Source organism: Sander vitreus, chromosome 1 (genome assembly GCF_031162955.1).
Source record: "Sander vitreus isolate 19-12246 chromosome 1, sanVit1, whole genome shotgun sequence".
NCBI classification, from domain to species: Eukaryota; Metazoa; Chordata; class Actinopteri; order Perciformes; family Percidae; genus Sander; species Sander vitreus.
Genome location: NC_135855.1, coordinates 17,124,629 through 17,144,041, shown reverse-complemented (window position 1 = coordinate 17,144,041; position 19,413 = coordinate 17,124,629). Strand labels below are relative to the sequence as shown.

Sequence of the window (19,413 nt, the reverse complement as noted above, 5' to 3'; positions counted from 1 at the left end):
AAATGTAGTGATGAAGCTGCCAATCTTCTCTGCCACAGAGAGACAATCGGGACGCCTTGGAAATAGCACCAGAAATTTGGCATTAACAATCATAAAAACATGGCACAGTGACTATCTTGCTTGCCTGCAAGCATATTTTCACAATATTGTGATATAATAAATAGCCAATATTCTGATAAAATATGGAGACAACATCATGTAAGCATTATATTACCTAGTCCCAATGGCCAGACGTGTTAGTGATTAACACCAGTGCAATTGTGATACTTCACAGTATTTCCACATTTAGTGAAACATATATTGGCTTTATGAGGCAAATTTAGGAGTACCTTTTTATATACAGTACTGTGCAAACGTTTTAGGCAGGTATGAAAAAATGCTGTAAACTAAGAAAGCTTTCAAAAATGGTAGTGTCAATAGTTTATTTTCATCAATTAACAAAATGCAGTGAATGAACAGAAGAGAAATCTAAATCAAATCGATATTTGGTGTGACCACCCTTTGCCTTCAAGACAGCATCAATTCTTGTAGGTACACTTGCACCAAGTTTTTGTTGTTCCAAACATCTTGGAGAACTAACCACAGATCTTCTGTGGATGTAGGCTTCCTCAAATCCGTCTATCTCCTCATGTTATCCCAGACAGACTCGATGATGCTGAGATCAGGGCACTGTGGGGGCCATGCCATCACTTCCAGGACTTCTTGTTCTTCTTTGCACTGAAGATAGTTCTTAATGACCTTGGCTGTATGTTTGGGGTTGTCGTCTCCCTGATAGTATTGCATGATGGATAAGTATCTGCCTGTATTTCTCAGCATTGAGGACACCATTAACCCTGACCAAATCTCCAACTCAATTTGCAGAAATGCAGCCCCAAACTTGCAAGGAACCTCCACCATGCTTCACTGTTGCCTGCAGACACTCATTATTATACCACTCTCCAGCCCTTCGGCGAACAACCTGCCTTCTGCTACAGCCAAATATTTCAAATTTTGACTCATGAGTCCAGAGCACCTGCTGCCATTTTTCTGCACCCCATTTCCTATGGTTTCGTGCATAGTTGAGTCACTTGGCCTTGTTTCTATGTCAGAGGTATGGCTTTTTGGCTGCAACTCTTCCATGAAGACCACTTCTGGCCAGACTTCTCCGGGCAGTAGATGGGTGTACCTGGGTCCCACTGGTTTCTGCCAGTTCTGAGCTGATGGCACTGCTGGACATCTTCCAGTTTCGAAGGGAAATAAGCTAGATGTGTTTTTCATCTGCTGCACTAAGTTTCCTTGGCCGACCACTGCGTCTACGAACCTCAACGTTGCCTGTTTCTTTGTGCTTTTTCAAAAGAGCTTGAACAGCACATCTTGAAACACCAGTCTGCTTTGAAATATTTGTCTGGGAGAGACCTTGCTGATGCAGTAGAACTACCTATATACTATAATTGGTTGATCATACACCTGACTACAATCCTACAAAATCCCTGACTTTTTGCAAGTACCTATAAGAATTGATGCTGGTTTGAAGGCAAAGGGTAGTAAAACCAAATATTGATGTGATTTTAGATTTTTCTTTTGTTCGCTCACTTTGCATTTGGTAAATTGATAAAAATAAACAATCATTATTTATATTTTTGAACGCATTCTTAGTTTATAGCATTTTTTCACACCTGCCTAAGACTTTTGCACAGTACTGTATATATACATTGTATACTTGGCAGAGTTGGGACTTGAAAAGATGCTTCGATGTCTCAGACAAAGCAGTGCCGAATGGAATGGAGCAGAATACCTCAACAAGGGAGTTATCCATCATCTCCTGTCCATCAATGATTAATGCCTAAAGTGGTTCCATTTTCATGGTAGAGAACATAACAATCTTGCATCTGAGCATTGTGTCCTTCTTCTCCAAGCCCCTTAACAGCTACCCTCTCCCAGTCACATTGTGCTTTTTCAACAAGCACCTCATCCACTCACCCCTTCTCCCCACGTGCTTCCTCCTGTTCCTGTCAGTTGGTCATGTTCCTAAGCATAAATAGTGCAACCAACCATTTTGGTGAACCGTGTTTCTGTTAATATCACTGATCTTCAAACAGATACAGTTCAACTAGTGCTTGATTACCTGCCCAGCCACTGCAATAGAGAAAAGGATGAAAATAATCAAGAACGAATGTGCAAGCTTCTGCAATTTTGTCCAAAAATGTCACTATGCTCAAGTCTCAGACCCATCATGACCTCTGCCCTGAAAGGTTTATCAGCTGTATTTTAATGTCACACAATTCCTACTTTAGCTAATAGCTAGTGTGAACAAATGGCATTTCAGCATGCAACCAATGTTGTCAGTTTTCTGGAGAGGAGGGTCATCATATGGGTGACCGGAGGGGGTTGCCTGAAATACAGGTATTTTTAAGACATTTAAAAAAATGACTAGAGCTGTTGTTTTCTCTGGAGAGGACAGTCCTTCTGACATGCCAAGATGATGAACAACATACCAAGAAAACCAGCAGTACATACAGAAGGATGAAGAAGGCTACATTTAATTTGCTAATTAATGAAATAAATGCAGAGGAACAAAAGCTATGTTTGCTATTCTCAAAAAATGAATATCCCCAAACACAGGTGACATTAAATTGTGATATTACATTTTGTTTTTCTTCTTTTTTTAATAAATGTGTTTCCTAGGGGCACACAACAAAGAGGGGCTGCATGTGCATTTACAGAACATGATACCATGCAGATCTGCAACACATATCTGTATAACCCACAATAATGTTCTGTTTTAAGAGAAACAAATAGATAACAACAACAAACAGAAACAAAGAAAAAAGAGATCAATTACAATTCCCCCTGTGTATGTCTAAACAAAATGAAGTTTAGAGGTGCAGTGTGCTGACTCACCTCTGATTCACCTTAAATGTGATTTAATAATGAATGAGTAGGAGGATTATTTGCCCCAGTAGATAAAACACCTCATATTATTTGCTTGCTGTAATCCCCAGCATAGTAAAATATACAATAAGTATTGCTGACAACCACACCACTTCACAAGATTCATTACCAAATTATATTAAATTGTAATCTAATCATGAACCAAGGGGACTTTGACTTTTAATCTGACTATTAAACGTGTTCTGCACTTACATTTGACATAGATATTTCAGTTAAACATCATTTTAAAAAGTGTTTATAAACTGTTCACTTTAGTGAGGAATGTGCCTATGATAATCTGCAGGATTAGAAGTTTTCTTAATCAAACTTGTAGTTATGAGGCCTTAAGTATTAGCATAAAAGTCAGAATATTATAAATATATAATATTATAAAGTAATTAATGGAATTACTTGTTAATGATTAACGGGGTGGTTCAGAATTTTGGACATAGGACGTCATTTCCAAGTTAGCCAGTGTGTTATTTATCAGTGGAGGCCATTTTCAACACTTTTCATCCAATCTTTCCAGTTGCAGAGTTCGCTGGTGCTAGGCTAGCGCAAGTCAACAGTAACTTACCCATTACCCATTATCTTACCCACTCCACAGTACACTCGAGGCAAATAAATTATAATGCCAGACTATCGATGTAAATGTCTGTTGATAGAATAATGTTAGAAATAAAACTACCCTTGCATCTCAATGATCACATTACATTTTGAGGGACTAGTTTTTAGGCAGCGGTGGACTTTTAATTTGCTCCGGTTAGTAGTACTGCGCTGAAAAGTAAAGCACTACAGTCGGGACACCTAGTACATTGGTATTGAAGCATTGGATTGGAAACTAAGGACTAGGCAACATGGTGATTTAGTGTGCATTTAGAAATTGTAAAAAATAAACCAAACAGATGTGCACCACAAAGTTTCCACAAATTTCCATTGGGAGATCCAGAAATGAACCAACTGTGGCTTCTTGTTGCTGGCTTGGACATCAAGACACCGGTGTAGACTCTACTCAAGTGGCAAATTTGTAGTGATCATTTTAGACCAGACGACTTTGAAAAACCCTGCAATCTAAAAGGACCACAAGTCACTCACAACAAATGCGGTTCCATCCGTCTTTCTAGATGCACCAATAGCTACTGATGAACAGGTAATAACTTTTGGTAGGCTACTCTAGCTAATAAAGCTAGCCCCTTTCTGTGTTAGCCTAGCTGCTACTGATAGATTGAGACTGACAACGTTAGTGGAGATAATGTTACAGTTCAATGCATTGTGGAGAGTGACAATGTTAGTTAACGGTATAGCTACACCCTTGGTAGATACCTGGCTTGGCTAACCGCTAGCCTAGGTAATATCACTCCGTCGCTGCTATCAACAGACATTTACATCGATAGTCTGGCGTTATAATTTATTTGCCTCGGGTGTACTGTGGAGTGGGTAAGACTTTTTAATGGCAGGCTAGCAGTTACTGTTGACTTGCGCTAGCCTAGCACCAGCAAGTTCTGCAACTGGAAGGACTGGATGAAAAGTGTTGAAAACAGTTTCCACTGATAAATAACACACTGGCTAACTTGGAAATTAGGTCCTATGTACAAAATTCTGAACCACCCCTTTAAAGACAGTCGGATTAACCTGAGGGGAAAAAGGTAAGACAGCAACCTTGTAAAATACTTTGTAAATTGTAGTGTGGATCAATATGATAGTGAAGAACTTAACAAACCAAAGTAGTGAATCCAGAAATTGATAATACTTGAATATGTTGTGACAGTGAACTTCTAGTGCTTTCTAGAAGGGCGTGATTTTGTCTCTTGAGAAGATGGTTGAATGGATTAGATTAATGACCACTTAATTAACCCCTGTATCGTTGGCATGCTTTGTTATATGCAGTAACTCATTTTTGCTCTGTCAGTCAAAACCCTTCCTTGCACGCGCTTTCTATTTTCAAATATTAAGAATTTAAAAAAAAGTTGCACTGCTTGTGGGGTCCATTATAGTTTTTTAAGGTACTATTCTCTCCCACATTTACATGCATAGAGAAATTCAGTGGTCCTTTTCCCTACCAGGGTTATCTCCAGCTCAGCCCAGTGACTAAGCCTATTACAATCCAAGTAGGCTATTTTAGACAATACATGTTAGAACTGACTAAAACAGCTAAATTAGGTTGATTTTGGGCTTATTTCATTGGATACCTTGAATCTATAAAAAAGTTCTACTAAACAGTGCTACAGAGTAAGCCGGTTCAGTTACAGGACAACCAGCTCTGCCAGTCAAGATATTGCCAGCCACTTCAATCACAACTTATTTCTTCCAGTTCCATCATGTCCTCTTTTCCCAAATGCACAGAGACCATTCCTGGGATTACTGCCACAAACTTCTCACAATTCAGAAAGTTGTTTTTGTAAACATGTTGTCAGCTCTTAACTTGATGAATGTTCATAATTTCAATTTCAATATGTTACAGCTTTATTGCTTGATTATCCATATTTTTTTGTTCTAGATCATTTTATCATTCATACCAGTGTCAACATTTGTATAGCGTTTAAAACACAAACAAAACTTTTGAAAATCATTTTTGATTGTGTAAAAACTGTTTCAAAAGAGAGTTCTCCTCCCCTTCATTTATATTGTCAGTGATGGTGATAAGCGCCCGATCACAGCCCATGACATGTAAAAACACTGGCTGTTTAGATGGTAGACGGAGGCTATGTTTAGACTATATACATGATAAAAAAAGGTTGTTATTACAATGACACCATACTGCTCGAAAGACAATTTAATTATAGGACATTTGGCAAACTTTGCATTTAAAAGCATTGGATAAATAAACAACCTTCTTAAACAGATTTGTTAATCAATAAAGAAGAAATTAACACACAACATTATAAGGTATACTCTCTTGGACTTAAAGACCTGTTCATAATACGTAATACCATATTCATACCTTCATATTTACATGTAGTATCCAGAAGCTAAGCTGCCTAGTTGCCATAACAAAGTATGAGAGTTTTTGTTAGGAAGGAGTGCATATTTCCAAGAAATTTGTCTATCATCAGTAAATAAAACGTTTTGGAAAAGAGATGTGAAAATGGTCACACGCCACTTTCCTAAAATAATTCAAAAATCTCAATTGTTCTGCAGAAAGCAAAAAATCAGGCTAGAATATGTTGAGATTCAAAATATCCAGCACCCTCATAATTTGGGTTTATTACTTACTTTTACAATCAGTAGTGAAATTCACTGTCCAGTGTCTTCAGCACCTCTTTACTGCTACTTTTATATATCTATTTTTTTTTTAATAGATATTATGTAGTATTGATTTAGTATTAGTCATTGTGGAGATAGATAAAATTGCTGCCCCCAACTATTTGTGTAAAACATCAATCAAAGTGATCCAGTTCTCATCATTTTTGTGTGTGTAGCGAGCAACAACCTTTCTCATTATATCAGTTCTGCACACTCATTCAAATATCATCTCACAGTCCATTTCTATTTGCCCTTGCCTTTCCATGTGTGTGTGTGTGTGTGTGTGTGTGTGTGTGTGTGTGTGTGTGTGTGTGTGTGTGTGTTTGCATATGCGTGATTGTGCAGGTGATCTTTTTGTCTTACTGCCCTGTGCTTCTTGTCTGCAATGTTTTTAAATCATTTATTTATCACTTTAGTCAATAATGGTTATTTTAAATGTTTTATAAATAACCATGACTTCCCTCTCATCTCACTCTCCTCTCTGTTTATTCTAGGCACTCTCCTGTCATGTATTATTTCATCTTCTTTGTAGTCCAGGGACTCATCCATGCACATTCTCTGACAGACCTCAACAGCCCAGTAATCAATTGTAATTATTTTTCTTCAGAAATATAACTGATGACAGAATTATGTTTCATCCAAAATATGCATTCATTTGGTGAAGTGAGTTGGTTGTGTTTTTTTATTCATTACGAGTTCTTTCTGAAGAAACCATCGGGAAAGACTTCCCTCTGTAATTGCAGAGGGAGATGTGGTGGTCCTAGAAGATATTCAGCCTATGACTATTACTTTTCTCCTCACCGTTTATTTCATTTGTCTTTTGTCTGTGGCACACTGCAATCTTAGTGCCAAGAATGAGTGCATATCGTGTGGTCCACCTCCGGCCTGCTCAGAGCAGGCAGAGCTTAGCCCAGTGCAGCTTAGTGCACTTGTGTTCCATAATATTCCGGTCACTTAATTTGATGAAGGTACACCCATATAAACCTGAAATCACACAAACCCTTTTATTTATATTTTGCTCATTTTCCACTTTCATTCTGTAATCCATGACAGTTAGCAGACTATACGGACAGCCTTTCCATTTCACTGGTGACTCTCTTAACAGCAATCTGACGGCAGCAGGTATCTGTTTCATCTGCGGTCTCTAATTGGAGTGATGATGCGCTGTCAAGCCACAATTACGCACAACAGAACCAGTGGCTAAATTTTGTGCAATAAGCACTAGCTGGTTAATTTTATTTTTTTGATAAAGAATTTCCAGTTGCCAATTGAAGTCTAATACACAAATGTTGATTTGACAGAATGGTCTCATGATTTGTGCTTAAGGGCAATGTTGAGCAGCAGCTAAATCTATCAAAGTAGAATTCAACCAAGTTTATCATTATTAGTATTAATATTTGTTATTAAACAATGACCATGCACAAAAAACTCATTAATCTCTGCCAGATTTAGCAATTGGATCATTTTTATATGCAGTCCCTGGGCAGGTACACACAGAACAATCACCAGACACTAAAAACATTCATTACCGTGAAACATTACATAGTCTCTTTCACACTAACAAGTATACTGACGATTCTACAAGCACAACCTATAAATACCAGCACATTCATCCAGTACAATTATAAAATTACAATTAATTACGATTAAAAACCTGAATCACGGTCAAATTAATGTCAACATGACTGGTTGCTCAATTTTAAGTTTTAAGCTCAGCTGGAAACATATTTCAATGTTTGATGTTATAAATGAAAAAGCAAATTGGGTTACTCTCTTAAACTTGCCAGACTGTAGGCTGTCACTGCTGACTGTAAATTGCACTGCTTTTTCATAATGTACTCATGCTGATACACATTCATGATATCTACTATGTAATTTATTTCATGTTTGCTTTGTATGTTATGCATTTCTAATATCTAACATGGTTTTAATACAGCAAGTTACTTTTAACCAATTCATCCTTCTCTTCAGCACCATGGACAGTGAATGTTAAGAAACAGTCCTGCACGTGCTCTTGCTTGTAAGTGCTGTTTTGGGAATTGTGTATAAAAATGTAAGCGTTTTTGTAAAAATGCCCTTACAAAACACCATTCAACTTAACTCAATCCTTATTGGGAAACTTCTTAGCAACCACATTTGCTCACATACTACTTGCTTATATTACTGTCAAGTTAATTTCTCTCTTCACAAAAAGTATCATATTGTTGACTGAAACTGCTGTGTCCCTCAATGCCATCCATCTGTTATTGTTTTTTTCTCCACTCTCATGTTCAACTGATATTTTTCTTGTTTTGTTTACAAATTTCAAATTTTTCTTTGTCTTAAAGCTTCAGGGATATCTTCATGTCACAAAGAAACATTTGTCCTCTACTCCATTATTTCAAAAAATACTGTTAGATGTCAAACTTTCACAACTCCCACATTGTGTGTGTTTCCTTGGTTCAGATGAAAGCCACAACCTACGCATAAATCTAACCACTTTCCTTTATTACATAAAGGATAATTAGGAAGTTCACTTTTTTTCAACATAAAACAGATATGGCATCCAAGATCTAAAGGTTATTTGGTGAGTTTTGCTCCCAATCACTTTATCAGTTTAAAATGTGACACATGGAGTCCGTTATGAAAATCACAGGGGATTGTTTGGCTAGTCAGTGTTTTAGTTTATGATTTAATCAGGTATGGTGCACAGACGCTGCCGAGAAAACCACTGATGAGTTATCAAGTTGGACTTATGCACACATTGATAAAGGTTAATGCAGCCTTCATTAGCATCACTTAATTTATGTTACCAAACAATCTAGTTCTATTTTGTATTAAAAAAAGCGATTTATTGTAAGAAAATCTAAAAAAAAAGTGTATTATTTATTATGGATTGGAAATCCTGTTTAGATGTCCCTAAATGCTCACTGTGTGGGTATCATAACAAATACATTAATTACCTAAATTACCTTAATTATCAGGAGCACTACATACTGATCACTCTCATCTGCAGGCAACTTTAATTAGTCTCCCATGTAAATCCCACTGCTGCTTGCAACCAAAGCAGAAAAATAAACACTCTTAAACTTAAACTAAATATTTTTTTCAATATCCTTTCTGTCAAACCTTGAACAAAGCATAGTGGTAAGACCACCCACTGTCAAGGTGCTTTTCTAAAGTGTTATTTTCAATAATGTTAAAAGATCATTTACACCTCAACTTAGAACACAATAGTGTCAAACATCTTCCAGATACTGTTTGCCTTTGTAAACAGACTGAGTCATATCGTACAGTTTGGTGGGCTTTTCAAGTCTGGCAGAAACATACTTAGAACTAGTTAACCTGGGACCACTGAGTTCACATATTTGAGAGCACCACCTGCAGGTAACACATCCCTCATACACAAGACATAAAATCATTATCATGCCAAGCAGCAGGTCAATGATCAAATATCACTGTTGTCACTGTTAGTGGTTTGCTGACAAACAAACAACACTAACAAAACAGAAATGATGCCTTATGTTGTAAACAGTTAATGGTAGCAGTCCTGTTACATGCATGATGGCTTGTGTAGTATGAAGGTCTCCTTAGGTTTACTTTAAATGAAGCGTTTTACAGTTTAAATGGTCTGCACCAAGTATACATATACATAGGTTAAATGCATTTATAGAGAATAGTCAGAGAGGTCATTTTATGTGTGCATCTCATATTAAAGTAATGTAGGTTAACATCGGTTTACAGGGTCAGATACCACCTTGTTAAATCATGTAAAGAGGTAAATGGACAATTGTTTGACAATTGTTTGAAATATAATACTGTGTTGTTGTTGTTTGTTTGTTTTTCATGCAATTCACTTATATATGTCATTGGACTGATTCCACACATTCAATATATATAGATTTACTGTAAGTAATCCAAGCCTTTTAATACTCTAATCTGGCATTACTGGCTCTTATACATTTGCTCATGAATTGTATTACCCATCACATTTACAGTGTAGCTCTTTTCTGACATGGGTAGCTACTTTGCATATGTCACTTAAACATATTGCATACATGTCTGACATGCCATGAAGTACAGCATGCACTTCAAGAGTACTGGCCAATAATTTCTGATAGAATATATGAAAGCGGTAATTAAACTAACATTATTAACTCTTGTTTGCTTTAATCACTTGTCTGTACACTTAAAATAAATTAAGTTTAAATTTGCAATTAACTGTGTCTCCTGAATATTAAATTCATATGCAATTAATGTCCATAGTAAGTGTAACACCCATATTATGTTTTAAATCTACATAATGGCTTAATGATTAAGGGTCATATTGAATAAATCTTGTAAATATTCACTGTTAATTTAAAATGTTAATATTAAAGGTATCTGCAAAACATTTATTGGCAATTATTTCATTCGTTTTCTCAACTATTTCTACTACTACTGGCAAATATGCATGATGCCATGTAGAAGACGCATAGGCTCATTTATTAAAGGCTTTTTCATTTTTTGCAAAGCAGTGTGCCTTGGTATTTTGTTGTTATGACTTATTGATCACAATGCTACAAGTACAAGTCTCACCTCTCTCTGGAGCTTGGATTCTTGGATACAAAGAGCACATGTTGTTTTATACTTTTTTTTTATTCATGAAGTTGCACCCCTCAGCCAATTTAATAAATTAATTGGGTTTTATAGTTAATTTGTGGTTTGTTAAAAAAAAAAAGTACTCCGTCGATTTAGCATTGCGCTCCTACAACATTGTCAGACTCATGATAGCAAAAAAAGGATTAAAATCGATGCAGCATACAAAATGTTGTCAGTTTTATTCCAAGCATTCTTCACCCTTGTCAAAACCTGGGCCCTACATTACTCACAATGAAACTCTTCTGTTGACAATTTGGTCAGAGATTTGGGTGCGATATGCTAGTAGCATCTAATGTAGCTTCATGCTGCTTGCCTCTGACAGAGATGAGGAGCGGGCTACAGAGGTCTGGTAAGCTCACTTCTTTCAAACTCTACACCCCCAGCTTTGTTTTCATTTTCAAAATTGTATGCAGTAGTATTCCTCAAGACCTGAGTTCCCCTTTAATGTCAGGCAAACAAACTACTTGGTTAAGGTTAGGGAAAGATCACGGTCTGGTCAAATATTGAAAAAGGTGCTGTTTATTCGTATCTGTCTCCAGTGTCAAAGATGTGCTTTGTACTTAGAGCCATTCACCATGAACTTGTTGACTTTTTACTGGGGTATATGTACAGTATTTTCTACTACTTCCTGCATAAGCAAGTACAAAATTGCGATTGACTGTATTCCAGACAACATTACATTTCTACTTACGAAAAACATGTATACATTATTAAATATATCACATGTAGTACATATGATAACTGCTCGCATGCAGGTGGGATAGAAGACCATGCAGATGAGGCAGTCTACACATTTTTCCCACGCTTGTAAACTTCCTATGAACCAAATTTAAGATGGATTTTTACTCGTAACAATGCTCGTCAGTTAACTGTACTACAACTGCACGTGGTCAGGCCATGTGCAGCTCCATTCATTTGTGAAGACAGTGAGTCAGTAGGTCTACACAGAGTACATCTGCCAACTGTGAGTACATCTGCTAAGTTAGAGTCTGTATGAAATCATACGCACACACTGTTTATTCACAGCACTTGTATTTATGTGGTGCTGGCTGCTCCACCCTCAGCAGGCAAGCTGGCATCGACCTTGGGGCGATGCGCTTGATCTTCGCGCACGCTTCACCTCTTAATGATAAAATGAGAAAACTGGGTCGGAGATGTACATTCCCACCAGAAATAGTGGGAAGTTAACATCTTCAGCTGAGCACCAAGACTTCCAACTGGGAAATCATCTCTAAATAAATCAAATGAGTTTCACAAATAGGTGAGGAGCCTATGGGAGGCCCAGGTTTGCTCCTGGGAGGAACGAACAAGTGTGGATGATTAACTGAGAAATGAATGACCTGCTCGTGTATCCACTAGAAACCTACTAGAGCAATCAAATGACTCCAAATTAAATGATATTTGGTACGTTGAGTCCTTTATAGAGACTTATGTTGTTTTTTATGACTATTTATCATCTCTGCTCAAGGAGTTTTAGTCATTCCCCAAAGCAAAATCTGAAACATTAATTTGCTTTAACCATTACTTTAAGACAAAGCATGTTCAGATTTCGCTGTCTTCCATTCAATAAGCAGAAGAAAAAAAAATCTAATTGAATTTGAAAGAAAAGACACTATCACGATGCACACATGTCCACTAAGTGAACATTTTGCAGCTGTTATGTCTGCAATGGTGCTTAAAGTTTGTAAAAGAGAGAATAAGAGAGACAGAGAGAGAGAAACCCAAAGAAAGTGACCATGCGTGCATATTAAAAAGCAATGGTAGTATGCCATGAGATACAGTACAACTTACCAGAGTTGGGATCGGAGTTGCCGTCAGCTTCAGTCCTCTTATCAGGGGAGGCCTGCTCGTAGAAGTCGTCCTGCGCCTGCACCAGAGGGAGAGGTTGTGTGAGGAGGGAGCCACTGCCTACAGGCTCGTGCTCCCCCAGACCGCTGTCACTGCAGCTCTCCTGGGAGCCATCCGGCAGGTGAAACGTGACGCGCCGCTGCGACTAGAACCAAGAGCACAAAACAGAGCCTCTGATGTTAGTGCTCTGCTCTGCCCCCTCAAAATTTTATCCTTTTGACACTTTTATTTTACACTGAGCTGAGCAAGCTCATGCATGCCGTTTGACACACTGATCAGCACTGCAGTGTGAAATAAGCAGCCTTAAGAGACTGTCTGAACAAGGTAAAATGTATTAAACATTTACAAGTAAGGGAAGCATTGATAAATAGGAGGGTCAATTTCCAGTTCCAGAAGACTGCGAATGATTATAGAATAAAAAGTCTATTTTGACTTGGGCGGCGTTGTTGATGGGAAGGGGAGTTAACACATGGTAAATACAGTCACGTTTCACTGCACAATGACAACAAATAAAAACATGCAAATGAAACACCATGCACTGTTACAAAAATTCAGCAAGGTGAAAAGAGCTAAATTTGTGAGCCTTTCATAAATGCACAGTGTAATTAATGCCAGGCATAATTAATCAAGGCCATGAAATTTATTGGTGGCAGCATATTGTCATGTTTGTGAGGACTGCTGCAGGGACATTTACAGCCTGATTATTTAGTTTGTGTTGTCAGTTTGTTTGCATATTGGCAAAGTCAAAGTGGCCTGCAGAGTTAACAGAAGTCGCCCCCAGGGTGTCCTTCTTCCCACATTCTGCACTCTCTCTGATGAGAGGGATTTCTTAACCCACAAGTGTTCCTGGGACAAGTCGTATAGCCCCTCTGTTGGAGATATGCATGAAAACACACACAGACGCAAGTACACTCACACACCATCCTTAAAGCCATCTTGATTGAATTTCGAATTGTTAATTCCGAGTGTCTTTTCCCCTTGCTCTAATGACATTTTCCTCAGGCTTTTTCACAAGTCCAGACACAAGCCTCCAGCTAACCTTTCGTGAGCACAGAGAGGTCCCTGCCACATCCTTGGTGATGACAGACAGAGACGGGTTTTACAGTAATTATTGGCAAAAGCAAAGGTCACCCAATCTGCAGTCTAATGCAGATGACCTCATTATATATTTTAGAACTGCTCCAAAAAAATGCAACATTCAATTAACCAAAAAGAGGGAATAAAGAAAAAAATGGGGTGGTGAGGGAGATGGGGGTTGGGGACTCGGAGGCAGAACTACGAGACTGTGGGGAAAGGGAGGGGGGATGCATGGTGTTTAATTTTCATGAGAAATGGATGATGCAGAGGCAGAGGCAGAAACAGACAGACAAACAGACAGACAGACAGACAGACAGATAGATAGATAGATAGATAGATAGATAGATAGATAGATAGATAGATAGAGCTCTCAATTTGCAACTCAAGATCTACAAAAACCTGTAAACTACAACAACCTTGGAGGAAGATGTCTAACCGTACAAAAGGCTGACAAAAGGGAGAATGAATTGAAATGACAAGAAAGAATGTTTTCTGAAATGCAAGGTGAATCTTGATAAATGTCACCAGTTGTAATTAAAAAGAGGCAGATGATCAGAAGTGGCATTTCGAATGAAGATTACATAATGAGGGGGATAATCCTCCTTTGTATGTTTGTGTGACAGCTAAAGTATACTGATTAGGCAATGCAGCACTATAAATTTCACATAAAGTGTGTGTAGTTTAAAAACATTTTATAGAGAAAATAATCCCAGGGAAACAGAAGGGTGAGGCAAGCCTTAAATATTTGACATGTTTGGTGTATCTGCCGTTAATTAACAGTGGCTTCATATGTTTTCTTCCTGCTGATGCCAAAGAAGTTAGCCTTAGGCAAGGTAGCCATCTATTAGTTGGCTGCCCTGAACGTATCAAGCTATCAATTCTGATACTGGCAGCTTTTCTCGCACGCAACTAGATGTTTTTACATGCAATTGTATACCTTCAAAACCTGGATAAATGTATTGATTAATTAAGGAAATGTGCTAAAATCTAGATGATCAAAAGGTATTATAAACATGATGTTAATCCATTAAAATGAGTAAGGTAAATGATTGGGAGTCATGTGTAATTCACTGGAGTTTTTGTAAAGGTTTTCTAAAAAGGTTTATGACCAGCACATGACAGCAGAGTACATGCCCATCAGTATAATATTAAGACATTCATGAGAACACACACTACTGATTAATACATGGAGTGAGTGAATGCAAAATGAAATGCAGTCGACGGTGTGACGGTGGAGAAATGACTGCCGTTGTTTGAAGCCCAGAGAAAAGAATAGCATTCTTAATTCTAAATTAATCACAATTATACAACATGACAAATATGATATTACAAAACAGTCGTCTCATATACATGACAGGAACAGGCAATAATTGAAGCAATAATAACTTTGTATGTGTAATTTCCTTTGAGTTTTACTTCTAGTAGAAAAAATGGGCTTTTTATTGATTGGGTTAATGGTTTCAGTGATGTGCTGTCAAACACTGCTGGACTGGAAAATTTAGCTCAGAGCCCTGTCAGATTTTATTCTGAGGTTTAATGTAAGAATAAACTGTATGCAAGTCAAAAGGATCAAAGGATGTAGACTTCTTTGATCAATATTTCACTATAACCTGGATTGTTCCAAGCTAAATAATTTATAATTCATCGTTTATAATTTCACTACATTACTAAATTAAAAGGTCCAGTTTTAAATTGCATGTGCTATCTCCGTGAATGTGTGTTCTCTGTGTGTGTGTTTAGTTTGTGTTTGTACATGTGTTTAATTTCGGAAAGCATGTTTGAAGATATTTGTATTTCTCTGTTGCTGACAGTCACTTGTAGTAACATTAGCATAAGACCGGCTTAAACTATTCCTCGCTGCCAGTTTACAAGATATTATGGCTTATCGCGCCTGCTAACACTTATTATCCGCTTGTTTTTATAATTTGCCTGACCAAACACACTCACTTTAAAACACAAAGCAAATAGCAGGACTTTGCTGCTGGAAGGTTTACATTCTAGCAAGCCTGCAAATGATCAAGAATAGTGTTTGCCCTTGAGAAAGGATACAATATTAAGCAAATTGAAAACAGGAAAGGATTTTAATATGATTTTTTTGTCTTCCAACAGATAACCCTAGCTCCATACAAAGTATTCTCCAAAATGGGTCAACACACTGTATGATTACTAGTATCATTTTTATCACTATAAGTTGGTGGAAAGGTACAAAAATTGCAGTATTATAAATGAATTCAACTTTTATTCGTTATATTGATCCAAAGCTTGCATGTATTTTAAAGGACTAACAAATACCTGAAAGTAACAAATTCATAAAGTGGTCACCAGTCACCAATAAAATGATATACATTGTGCCTGATACCATGGAATCACATGATATCATGTTTCAGCAAAGTACTGTGCCACAGTAGCACCGCAATCAGTGGGTGAAATATACAGAATCACTGCACAGTAAAGACTCAATCCCATAGAACACAAAGCTGATAGAACTTTGGTTTTATGTGACAGAAAACAAATAGCGATAGGGCTTGTGACTCGGCGCAAAAGCTTTCTCTCTTCTTCCCCGTCTTTCTCCTCTGAGTGTGACCGTATGGAGCACAGTGTGCAAGTCAAAAACAACTTCTGTGTTGTATTGTTTTCCACATGAACTCAATATAACACTACATTTCTATCAGGCAGACATTTAATGAGAGGAAGCATACACTGAGCAGACGTGCATGCACACACACAAAATAATGCAACCCCTCAACCCCCACAAATAATCTTATCTAACAGCAGTCTGACACCTGCGGTGAGAGAACACAATTCAACCAGGAAAACAAAACTCACAAAAAAATATTTTTTTCTTTCCCTTTCTCTCTCTGCCCTCCTCTCTCTCTCTCACTCTTTCTCTTTTCCTTAGAGACCAAAGGTGCTATGCCATCTGCTGGCCACCTTGGAAAATACATTTTTTTTCATTATCAATAAAAGGCCACAAACGTGATTGTCTTCATGTCGTCATGGTTTGGCTCATGATTTTTTTTCCCCCATCTCTGTCATTGCCCCGTCTATCTTATACCTTTGTATGTCTATCACTGTACTTCAACACGTGCTGAAACAACAAAATGACTATTTGATGCTATTAACCCCTAAAATACAATAATTTACATCCTTTTCTTGATAAATAATCATGTTTTTGAAAAAGTGCATTTCACTGTCATACTCTTTTCCCCACAGTGTTCATCCACAACCCTGACAAGCTGTGACAATCCATACAACATCAAATCAAGGGAAACGATAGACACTGCCTTCTGTCAACATAACATTCAGATTTCCTTTGGGATAAAATGCATCACAATCTCAGTCAGGCAGGGCTCTATTTTGATGACATAAACACAGTCAAAAACAAGCTTTTCAAACTGCTTTAAAAAGATGAAAGATGCAGACATGAAAAAGAGTTCCCAAACTTGTTTCTGTAAGCAATACTCAAATAAAAAGTGACAAATAAATCACAATCTCCCTTGTCTTTGATTCTGACTCTAATATTGACGTAGTCTGCTCCTGCTGCCTCTCCAGAGTCTAAGTCTGTCGCCTTCTGCTTTTCATCATTAAATCATAGCGAGGCAGTTCTGAGAAACATCTGCATTCTGCCACATCCACAATGAGGCTCGATCAGTCACTGCCTCACTCTTTGGTTCAACACAAATACACACACACACACACACACACACACACACACAAAGACAAAGACAAATACAACGATACATACATCTAAGTCACATCTGACCCATTTCGCAAATTGCAAGCTTGGAAGAGGACATGGAGTGTGTGTGTGTGTGTGTGTGTGTGTGTGTGTGTGTGTGTGTGTGTGTGTGTGTGTGTGTGTGTGTGTGTATGCTTTGTGTTAGTCATTTACAGGACACTTGCTTAGCATGTGATTATCAACACAGTCCATCATTTTGACTCTTTCTGGGCAAAACGATCTTTAAGCAGATTTATGGATGCAGTGTACAGCATGTATTTTTATTTATTTATCCTTCAACCCTTTATTGTCTAACCCACATAGGAAACATTTATTCTCATAAAAAAGCATAAAACCGTGAGTCATACAATATGTTGGTCACCAGACTTACTACTCTCAGAGAGTGATACATGCTGTGACAAGTTCCCTCTCGCTAATGTCCTCAAAGTCACATTTTTTTTCTTTCCATCTGTCTACACCTCCCAAATGAACTCCATCTCATCCTACTTTCATACATGGGCATGAGCACACCTACCCACTGCTTTTTGCTTATAAATAGACATTTGCGCTATATGCATTTAAATGACAAAGGACAACAGAGTAACACAAATAGCCTATCTCGCATTGTTAAAGAAAACTGAAATATATGTGTATCCGCTCCATGATTTGGATCCGCTCCAAGATTTGGATCTGCTCGAAGATTTAATATGTTCTTCCCTGGTCCATACTACCCCCTTTCAAAAAGTTTCATGAAAATCGGACTAGTAAATAATCCTGCTCCATCGTGCTGACAGACAAACAAATTGAACTGAAAACATAACCTCCTTGGTGGAGATAATACAATTAAAGGAACTATATGTATATGTGTGTATATGATGTTTCTGAAACATCTAATGATCATAAATTACCTGTAACTGCAAACAAGACTAACAGTGAAAAGAATGCTATTTTTATGTAGTTTTTAATACCTGGGTCCAATTTTTCCCACAGAGCACACATTCTGATGGCTCACAGATGTCGGTGTAACACCAGAAAAGCCTGTGTTACTGTATCCAGCCAGGTAAAAGGTAGCAGGAGATTTCTTTATGTAAGCCTCATTGTGTTCTAATTTTTTATTTTAGAAGTTATCTGTTAAAAAAAGGAAATTAAGCGAAGAACAAATAAAAGCTAGAAGGGAAAGTGACAGACGACGGGCAAAAACCAGAGTCAATCTCCGTCAGGCTTTCAACAGATGGAGATAACAATGGGATTGTAAAGGATATAAAACCGACCCCGAATTGGCCCTCAGGTGTATGATATGTCTATTTAATTTATAAAATTACTTTACGCCATTAGCCTACATTAAAATAAGTCCCCCTTCCATTTAGCATCAGGTTTTTATTTATTTTCAGTCCATGTTTGTGTTGGCCTACTGTTTTCTTTTCCCTTGTCCCCCTGTACTTGTGTAAAGCGTCCTTGTGTTTCATGAAATGCGCTATATAAATCTTAATTATTTTTACGTTTACGTGCATTGCTGCAACAAACTTAATGCTTTGGCTCTTAACACAGTGACAGTGATAACGTTACCCGGTTTAACTCACGATACATCCAAAGTAGGCTAAGTTAACTTGAAATGCAACAGTGTATCTGTAACGTATTTTTTGGAAATAAATTATTTTCTGTCTGAGCAAAACATTCATTGCAACTATATGACCTCCCGTTAACACTAAGTCAGTAATACATTTTGTTGGTCACATGGGGGCAGCAGAACATGCTGCAAATCACCTGTCAGTGAAAAATCAATATGGTGAACGTAATGGTAGACACATAGCAATATTAAGTAGTAGTTGTAGTTGTCTTTCTTACCACTCAGTGAATGTAAGTAAACTCTTCACTCTCTTTTTAGCTCTGTTTCGGTCTCCACCAAATCCTGAGATAAATATCTAATGCTCTGAATTCTCCACTATGTTAACCAATTAAACGCTGACTCTGTCAGCCTGATATTTAGTGTTAAGACA

At 37.6% G+C, this 19,413-nt stretch overlaps 1 protein-coding gene across 1 annotated transcript in view; it reads right to left on the bottom strand.

The window, feature by feature from the left end:
* pcdh9 (protocadherin 9) overlaps nucleotides 1-19,413 on the bottom strand; it is a 210,391-nt gene that overhangs the window by 54,226 nt on the left and 136,752 nt on the right. The window contains exon 2 of the mRNA XM_078258453.1: nucleotides 12,565-12,766. Within this exon, the coding sequence (XP_078114579.1) occupies nucleotides 12,565-12,766 (202 nt within the window). The remainder of the gene's footprint in view (nucleotides 1-12,564; nucleotides 12,767-19,413) is intronic.